Source organism: Impatiens glandulifera, chromosome 3 (assembly GCF_907164915.1).
Source record: "Impatiens glandulifera chromosome 3, dImpGla2.1, whole genome shotgun sequence".
NCBI lineage: Eukaryota > Viridiplantae > Streptophyta > Magnoliopsida > Ericales > Balsaminaceae > Impatiens > Impatiens glandulifera.
In genome coordinates this window covers 58,802,580-58,812,995 of record NC_061864.1, presented here as the reverse complement: position 1 = coordinate 58,812,995, position 10,416 = coordinate 58,802,580, and the positions used below count along the sequence as shown (strand labels likewise).

Below are 10,416 nucleotides of genomic sequence, written 5' to 3'. Positions count from 1 at the left end.
TTACCTTTTTTTCTTTTCTAAAGTGAAAATTAAAATATTTATAGTGGAAGAGGGATTTATTAAGATTTGCATACAAATTATGAATTGACTACAAACCTTAAAAATACATTTATTCCTTTCCCATATTAGTTAGTAATAATAATATTTGTTATTATAATTATTAATTGATTTATAAAGTGATTCTATTCTCTCTAACTCAAGGAAATCATAGTCATTGGCGGCTCATTAAGATAAAGCCCACGTGGAGGATCCAATTCATGTCATTTTTATTAGACTGATTTTTTATTTGAATTAACTTCTTTTTTTTTCTAAATAGAAACACAAAATATAAGTTACATAATGAAATTTTATATAATTTGAAATATCTTAAAGAATACATTTTTGTATACATTTTAATTTTACAATTACATTTTGTTTAGACAATCTAAATTGAATTCATGTTATATGGTTAATTAACATAGATGGATCTACTACGGGGTTTAAGTTGGTTTAGTCCACCCCGAAGAAAAAATTAAATTCTTAATTTTTTTTTCATTTTAATTCGATATTTGTTTATCTAGTTAAAAGAATGAAAAACCTAAATTCACAACTCGTTTACTTTTGTTTTCAAGTTCACCTCAATTTTAATTTTTTTCATCCGTCCATACCTGTTAAAGATTCACAAATAATCTTTGACACTATAAAAATCCCATTAAAAGTTGGACAAAATTGGTTGGGTTTCATCTCTAATTTAAATACAATAAATATATTAAAACTCAGAACTTAGTATTTAATATATTATATGATTAACTAAGAATTAAAAATAATATTATTATTTAATAATAATATAAATGAATTGTCAAATATCCAATAAATCTAGCTCCCGGTTTAATCCATCAAGTGTGGGCTGAAAGATAATGGGCCTGTTAGGTTCAAGTTATTTATGTATTCTAATGCATACCATTTTTTTTTAAAAAAAATTGTTTGAAAACTATCTACCTCATCAATAACATTCTAATTTTTAGTTATTTAATTATTAATTAAAAAATATTTATTTAATTGATTAACTAAAATATTCAATATATTTTTATCAATAAAATATTTTTTATACCTAATGTAAAATATCACATTATATAGTCAATCATCCATAAAACAGTTTTTTCTTATTATAAATGAAGTCAAAATTTATTATCCTGATCTTGATTAATAAAACAAATAGTTTCGAGATGATAAATATCATTTTTAATTTATAGTTTAACAATTTCTTAATTGATGAGATAATAATATTTTTCAGCGAACCAAATTAAACAGTTCAACTATAAATTATATATAAAGATATATGCAAAGTTTAAACAATTCAAACTTATAAATGATCAAATTAAAACTTTATACATGTTTCAAAGTGAAAAAGTTTTTATTGATTAAGATACAAAAGAAAAAAGAAAAATTAATCTTTGATTACAATTAAAAATGTGCTAAGTTAATTGGCATATAAGAGACAATTAATTAAGAAACTCAAAATTTGACTTTAAAAACTAGAGAGAGAGATAAATTAATACTAATGTAATGTAGGTAAATTATAGGATGTGATATTTCTATACAAATTATTAAAGTTGAGTTATTTTAATAATTATTAAATTATTTAATTTATTAATTATAATATTTTAATTTTTTGTATGAAATTAAAATTTTAAATATAAAATAACATTTTGATCATTATATCATACAAAAATCTAAAATAGTTATTTATAAAACAAGATTTTTCAAAAGATCCATGTAAATCTTTTAGACAAAAGAAATTACCAACATGATAACACTTATCCCCCACTCTCAAGTTGAGATTACAATTCATAATTTCCACAATGAAATGCAAATTTACAAATTATTCAAAATTATCAAAAATCTATGTTAAATAGAAGACATTGACTAGTCATATCTAAATTTAAATATAAAGAATATATGAAATTAATAACACATTTTAGTTCTTATGGTTATGGTAAAAAAATGAATTGAAAATACTTTAAATAAAAAAAAAGTAAAAATGTTTTGTTTTATAACTAATAACGTATATTTTACTAAGAATCAAGTATTTGAATCAAATCCCAATCAATTTAAACAAAATATTCTATAGGTAAAATTAATTTTTATTTTTTACTGTAGAAATATGTTAATTATTTTTCAATGTAATTAATTGGCTTCTCTAATTAAATAAAAAGACAAACATAAATTTATACCCTTGTTTTATCAATAATTTTCCATTACTGGAAACTCGTCTTCACACACTCTTAAAAAAAAAAATGTCAAACTTATATTTATATACTCGTTTTATCTATAATTTTTAATTATTTTTTAAGTCCAAAAAAAACTTTTCAAACCCACCGTCACAAACTCTTAAGAACTGATAATCCATCACAAATAATCTTTTGACATGATCAAAATCCCATTAAAAATTGAAAAAATTGAAACTGATGTTTTCTGGATCAATATCCCAAGTTATATAGTTTATGAGATTGAGCCATTACTTGAATCAATGGAAGGTTCTTGGGTATTTGAATCAGTGTTTGGTTGGCTTTCATCTCTACTACCACTATCACTGCTCTGAGGTCGAAATCTTGATGGCCATTCAGTTAACCCAATTCTCATCCTCAAATTCCTAATATGATCATGGGAATTTTGAGGTCTAATTCTCAAAGCCCTATAAGAAGGATTCATTATACCAATTTCTCTATCCATTGATATGAATGCTGCATTTCGAGATCTCCTCCTTCTCAAACCACCCCAATAAGGACCTGAATTCCTTCTATCTCGATTGATTCTTGATGATACACTAGCATTTTCATCTCTTATCCTCCAAGCTCCTCGATTATTGAATAGTGTTCTATGATGAAATCAAATATTAGATAAGTGTAGTTATTGTCAATGGTGAAAGAAAAACGAAAGGTAACTCACTAACATTTTAACCAGTTTGTTGCTCAAGTCATCTTTGATTGGCTTTGATTTCTCAGAATCTTTATCTAAATTAGCTGCAGACTGTTTCAAGTGTCAATATTAATTGACTAATTATCAAAATTTACAGATTTGAAATGACCAAATCTTATGTTAAAATGGAATTTAAATGAACTTACTGATGTTTGACCATCGTTTTCATTGCAATGACTAAATGATTCAGTATTAATCTGAGCAGAGTCTGTTGATCATATACTCAAAACGAATGGTTTCAAGAATACAGAGTAATGTTGATCAATGTTATCAAGAAGAGATTATAGTTTGAGCAAGAACAATATGGAAGAGAAAAAAAAAACTCTGAATCTCAAGAAACTCTCACCTGGTGGCGTGATTTGTACCTGTTTATCTTCTTCTTCTTCAGAATTAAACCTCATATTATTGACTAGAAATCGTTTGTAGACAGGAAAAGTTGATTCAGAACATGAATTATTTGAAAATGAGGAAGCGAGCCAAGTTGTATATTCTAGGGGGGTGAACTTTGAAGTAATGGGGGAACAATTTTATGGGTAACTAACATTTCCGCCTTTTCTTGATTTTGATTTAAACCTTGCTAACTAACTTTCCCGCCTTTTCTTGATTTTGATTTAAAGTTTTTGATGTGCATGATAATGTAATCTTAGTTAATCAATTATGTTGTTTGTATAAAATTTAGAACCAATTGACAGGATAAAGATAGTAAATTTCTAATAATGATGACAATGTTATTTTTCCGTCAATGTTCGTTCGATAATTATATGAAAAGTATAGTACTATAGATAGTGAACGAGAAACACCATCTAAAAGAAAATACCAACATCGTCCATTAATATAATGTTTCGAAAGTTTTTTATCGTGATTGTTAGATCGTTTCTTCCACCGTCATAAATGAAATGATACGAATGAGGTAAGAATATTGAAATAAAATATGTTCGTTTAGAGTTTTATTTAAGAATAAAATATTTTACCATTTGAGTCATCGATAGACAACGTTGGAAGTGGTTGCAATTTCAAAAAAAAAAAATCTATCCATATCAACTAGCTAGGCAGACTTGGCTTTGTAATAAAATTGATAAATATAATATTATATTTAAATTTGTTCAAAAAAGTTAACATGATGAAACATAAAATTATAAATAAAATACAAAATACAAAAATCTTAAATTTATATTTGAGTTTTAATATTTAACTATTATTTAATGAATTTGAATCCAATGATTCACACTTATTTTATTTTTGCTTATTCATGCAATCGAATGGTTTCTATACTAATAAAAAGTTTCTCTTGTCTCATCCTTTTATAACTAATGCTTATTATATTTTTTTTAGATTTTTTTAAAATATTAGTTTATTATATATAGAAATTAAGAAGAGAAAAAGAAAGTGAGGGATAAATTCTTGAGTAGCATTAAAAAAGATAAAGGTTTCATACAATATTTAAATAGAAGTTAATTAAGATTTAATTATATTAGGCACAGAGTATTGACTACTAATAGAATAAAAGTTCAGGTTTTAAGGGTTTCTAAATTAAAAAATAAAAATAAAAAATGTAATTTTTAAGTTGAAATTGAAATTATATTTTGACTGGGTATAAGATTATGATTGAAATTAAAATGTTTTTTATGTGATCATAATTCAAAGTATTTTTAAAATTATGATATATTATTTCTCTTATGAACACTTTGCAAATGTTGAATTTTTTTTTCACTATATAATAAGTTGTGATAACAAATAGGAACATGTATAAACACATTCATAAATCTATCAATTTTCAATTATAAAAAAAGTGTTTCCAAACGAGTTCAAAGATAATCAAATTAGATAAAAATAAATAAATTATAGAGTACATATTTTTAAAATACATTCGAATGAATAATTTAACGGAGATTATCTTCATGCTTTATTTAAAATATTTTTTTAACATCAAGTTTCCACCTCGTTTAGGATCCAACATATGGTTTTGTAGCACTTTGTTTTGTCACTATGATTTGATAATACTTTTTTAAAACATGCAAATCACAAAAAGTGCAAGTATTATTATATTTTTTATTTAATAATAATAACTCACATAATAAGTCAAATATATATATATATATAAGAGAATAAAATATCTTATATGTTGAATATCACACAACATTTGAAATAGAAATTTTTCTGTAAGAATAGTAAAGGAGTATTAAAATTTTCAGTGTGAAATTTCAGTATACCGAAATCTTGGTACTATATAAATAACATATTGATTATACAAAATATTTATGGTATACCAAGATTACGACATTGTATCGATATTATACCTCAATACCAAATAAAACATATTACTTACGGAGAAATAATAAATTTATTGAGGTTTGTTGATCCGTTAATGATGCTTGGTTGGTCTTGCCAGAAAGTTTAGGTCGGCTGTGTTAATCTAGTTTAGGAAATTAAAGTTAGAACTTAGTTATTTCTAATATTATTAGTCATTATCAATATTTTCATTTATATTTACTGAAATGCCGAAAATTTGAAAAACTCGTAACATATGGTACCGATAATTTTGTTAACGACATTTTCTGTATACCGAAATATCGGTAATCTTTTCTCACCTAATTTTAAGTTAGAAATGAAAAAACATTCATGTATAAGTCGTGATAACTTATTCTAAATAATAAACTTTTAATTAAAAATAAAAAATAATAATAATCCATTAAAAGACTAATCAAATTGATTGAAGCCAACATAAAATTTTCTAAGCTTAGAAAATAACATAGAAATAAATCAAATTCAAGTCCTCAAATTTCTTTTGTATACTTCAATAACATCGTCATCCATATAGCAATTGAACCATTCTTCTTGTCTTTTTTTGGTTGGATTTCTTCTATTTTACACACAAAACCAATTCTCAATTTTCTAGAAGGGAATGCACAACATTTGTCTTTTCTTTCTTTTTTTATTGAAAATTTTAGTAATTATTAAATCATTTTTAGTGGGAATGTTCTTGTTTGGGTCATTTTAATGCACAACATGTTTGAAAAAAAATCCCTTATAAACAGTTATTTTTAAAACCATTTTCACATTTAGAAACTCTTAAAACGAGTTTTTATATGCGACAGTTATTTATATTATGTATGTTATATATATATATATATATTGTATCGTTACTAGATACATTAAAAAAAACATACAAAGTTATTGTAAGCCCTCAATAAATTAGCACATTCTAACTAATGAAATCTTCTTCTATCATTATCTTAAAATATTAAAGTATTTCAATCAATTTCATGGTATAAATAAACTTTGATGAAGAAATATGACTCTTTTTAATTGAGATGACTATACAATACATCATACCAAAATAAATATCTAAAAAATTATTAAAAAATAACCAAAAACATCATTAAAGTGTTTGTTTAATAAAAAAATGACTCATTTTTCAGGTTGCACTGGTAAAGATTTGTTGATTTAATAAAAAAAAATACAATTGTTATAGACAAAATAAAATTATAAAGAAATATAAATTCATTAGTATGTAAATATTTCAATCTAAATATAAATAGTATTTTAATATTATAATTGACCCAACAACTCTCACTTAATTCTTTGACTCCATAAATTGAATGGGTAATCAATTGAGTAGTTTTGGAAAACATATTTTCCCATTATGTGAATTACTACTATACATTTTTAATCATAATTATGTTTCTTTTTGGCTATATCCTCATTTTGACCAAAAAAAAATTAAAAAGATTAATAAATAGAAGATATTTATATCATTATGTTAAAAGCTTAAGAAGTAGAGCAAAGACATTTAATTTAGTGGTAGAGAGATTTAAGATCTGGCCATATTTTGTATAGGATAAGATTAAATTAAATTATGCACGTAATAATATAAATCTCAAAACTACAATTATCTCATTAAATCATTTTCACTATAACAAATAGTTATAAAACACTGGATAATAACTTAATTAAATATTTTCTAGAGTGGGAGTAGGGTTGCAGAGAATGTTTTATTTTATTTATTTTTAATTTTTATTGTAAAATATTTTATTATTTGTAGTATTGTGTTTGATGTCTGAATTTATTTTAATTTGTTTATAATTTTTTTGTCATTATTTAAAACAATAAATTCCTTAATATTTGAAAAAAAAACTCACATCTTTATGCTTTACTTTCTTGTATATTATTAGATATTTTATTGCTACAATTTATTTAATTAATTTAGGTTAAATTAATTAAAAATGGTACAAAATTTTTTAATAATTTTTTATAAAATTTTATTTTTATAAAATATTTAATTCAAATAATAATTTAAATTATATAATATTTTGAAATATAATTTAAATAAATTTTATTTTCTAAATTGACTTTAAGATTTATGTTTAAACAATCCTAACTCAAAACCTTGATATAATTCATTTTCTTATTTATCATCACTCAATTAATTATCTAAAATACATTTTATTTTAAATTATTATTTTTTATTTTATTATTATATATCAATACCTTTAAATTTTTTTTACTAAAATAATTATCACATCTTCAAAATTATCATTATTTTTAATTAACCCAATTATTTGAATAATCTCAATCCAACCAAAACTTAAGAATTTGTTTGATATTAAAATTTTATGAATTTTTTAAATAAAATAATTATATATAATAAAAAATAGTAAGTTATTTTTAAAAAATTCCTCAAAAAATTATTAAAAATATCTTTTATATTTAAAATAATAAATTAAGTAACTTAATTAGAAAAATTAAAGAATTAAAATAATCTTGTTTTCACAGCCAAAACAAAATAATAACAATTAATTTTTCCATTATGCTTAAACATGTGCCCTCCAATGAGATTGGGGAACCTCAACATGACAATCTAACAAATTAATAATTATTCATTGACAAATAATAATAATAATAATAATTGGATGTACTCTATATTTTAAAAGCTTATTATTTGTAAATAATATAATATTAAATAAAATAAACTCTTTGATTAGTTCAAAATTTAACATCACTTTACATACCAAGATTAAGAAACAAACACTAAAAAAAACTACATAATTCTATTTTTCTTAATTTAATAATAATAATAATAATAATATATCTATCAATAAATAACCCTCAAACCAAATTTAACACACACATACACCTTAAAGTATGAGAGAGAGAAAATTTTCAAATCCCCATTTTACCCTAGTTCTAACCACCCAACCAATCTCTATTAAGATCGACGTACCACATCAAATTGCCGTGTCGCCGGAGTAACCGCCGCCTGAGTCCATGGATTTAAAGTCATTGGACGATGATGAATGGCCGGACATGGTGTGGCTCCGGCGCCGGCGACACGTTCGCAAGACGGACACATAGTTAGGGTAGTCGGAGGTGTCATTTGCATGTAAAATTGTGGAGATAATTTCAAAGCTCTAAGTTCTTGAACTTCCTTTTGAAGACGACGATTTTCATCAGTCAGATTTTCGCAACATCTCTTCAAGAATTCACAATCAACTTCCGTCTGTTTCAACTTCGTTCTGTTTTCATTTTCGTAAATTAAACAATGATCTAAGGGTATAATAGTAACTATATCAAATCCAACAAACTTACCTTGCTCTTCTGTTTTGAAACCAAACTTCAACTTGCCGTGGCCTTAATCCAAGTCGTTTCGCCAGAATCAGTTTTTGCTTCTGGTAAAAAGCAAATTACATAATTAACCTTTAATATACAAGCATATATACTAAAATACCATTCCTCAACAAAAAGACGTACAGGATTCAGAGTGTTATGCTCTTTGAAGCTTTCTTCAAGAATGGCGGATTGATCTTTGGATAGACGTAGTTTCTTTCTAGAACCGTCGCCGTCTTCATCGTCACCGTCCTGATCATCGACGTCGCCTGCAACTTCTATTAATCTCTTTCCGCTAATGCTAGATACAGTACTGTTAGGAGACGATACGCCGGTTTCATCTTCGGAAACGGTGCGATTAACGTCGATTCCGTTGAGGAAAGATCTGGTATCAGCTCTGCATGTATTATTGGTCCGATCTGTAAGAGATTCGAAAAAATGGAGACGGTTAGAGGAAAAACTGATGTAAGATCTGGAAAAGAACATAGAGATTACCGATTGAGGACGAGAAGGTGTCTATCCATGAGGATTTGTGGTTGACCGGAGTAGAAGAGGTGACGGCGGAGGGAATAGGAATTGGAGAATTATTATGATTGTGTGTGAAACTTAGAGTGAGGTTTAAGCCTAATAAATCTGGATTGTCCATATGCATGAGAGTATTGAAAGGGACTTTGAAGGTTTGTGATGATTCAAATGGCAGGAAAAGGAATTGAAGTGAGAGAAAGTGTAAGTTGCAGAAGAGAAGAGAGGAAGAAGGTGGAGTTATATAGAAAGAAGAGAAAAAAAAAAGGTGTGGATAGGAGAGAGAGGAGAAGATTAATCAATTACTATATCAATCATGGCTATTTGCTCCACCCATGTATTTATTTACCTTTTACCCACTTTACTTTGTATTACTTTTTTTTACCACATCTTTTAGGGGTCCTCTTCTTTATTATACTTTTTATTTAATTATTTTCTCATTCACCCAATACACAAAAGAATGAAAAAGTTATGGGTAACCATTCAAAACATGTTTGGTTAGTTTAAGGTTATTCAAATAATTATAACTCAAAAATATAAAATTACTCCCTCTCACTCTGTTTCATCAAATAATTTAATTTATTATTTAAAAATATTATTTTATTTTAGCAGTATAAAAATAATATGTTCATAACAGGTTAAACAAATAGTTCGTAAACACATTTTACTATTTAACCATATAGAACTTGTCGTTTGAGTGATTCGAACCTAGGACCTCTCAAGAAGGAGGGAGGTATTCATTTATGGTTAATATTGAGTAAGTATAATTTTATTTAGTAAAAAAGATTTACAGTGTATTAATATATAATGATAAAATAAATCAAATTATTATTTCATTTTTGGTTTTAGAATTGAATTTAAACCGATTCGAATTCAAATACGATTTTTAAAATTATTTATTTGATTATATATTATATAATTTATTACATATAATTAAAATAATTATATTAAATTACACTAATTCAGTTCATTTTTAAAAATAAAATAAAAACATGAATTGTGAAATTCAAATAACCTCAAAACAGAACTAATGAATACCCTAATCCGAAGAAGTTTTAAAGTTTCAATGTAGTTAATGAATATATTGAATTTTTTAATTTGGCAAATCACATGTTAAAAACTTATAATAAAAAGTGTAACATTAAAAAAAATGAAATAGTGAAGCATATCTAGTAATATTAAAATTTATATAATTGTTGACTAATATTTACTGGCTTTTTAAATATTGCCATTTACTCATAAATTAAGCACTAATTAGCACACCATATTTATTAAATGTACTTTTTTTCTAAGATAAACGATGACCTTTGTTGACTTTTAAATAGGTGGCAA

At 24.8% G+C, this 10,416-nt stretch overlaps 1 protein-coding gene across 1 annotated transcript; it reads right to left on the bottom strand.

The window, feature by feature from the left end:
• Positions 1–7,852: 7,852 nt before the first annotated feature.
• Positions 7,853–9,281, bottom strand: LOC124931903 (homeobox-leucine zipper protein HAT4-like). The gene is made up of 4 exons (XM_047472482.1): positions 9,058–9,281; positions 8,707–8,981; positions 8,545–8,624; positions 7,853–8,471 (listed from the first exon to the last, which is right to left on the bottom strand). The coding sequence occupies exons 1-4, from the start codon at positions 9,212–9,214 to the stop codon at positions 8,165–8,167; spliced, it is 819 nt and encodes a 272-aa protein (XP_047328438.1). The 5' UTR covers positions 9,215–9,281; the 3' UTR covers positions 7,853–8,164.
• Positions 9,282–10,416: the final 1,135 nt, after the last annotated feature.

What these genes read in the sequence shown, in the direction of transcription:
- LOC124931903 (XM_047472482.1), bottom strand. Translation starts at nt 9,214, where the DNA reads ATGCATATGGACAATCCAGATTTATTAGGCTTAAACCTCACTCTAAGT. An exon ending in AGCATAACACTCTGAATCCT is followed by an intron (nt 8,625 to 8,706) that starts GTACGTCTTTTT and finishes GCTTTTTACCAG; the next exon opens with AAGCAAAAACTGATTCTGGC. An exon ending in TTTCAAAACAGAAGAGCAAG is followed by an intron (nt 8,472 to 8,544) that starts GTAAGTTTGTTG and finishes AAATGAAAACAG; the next exon opens with AACGAAGTTGAAACAGACGG.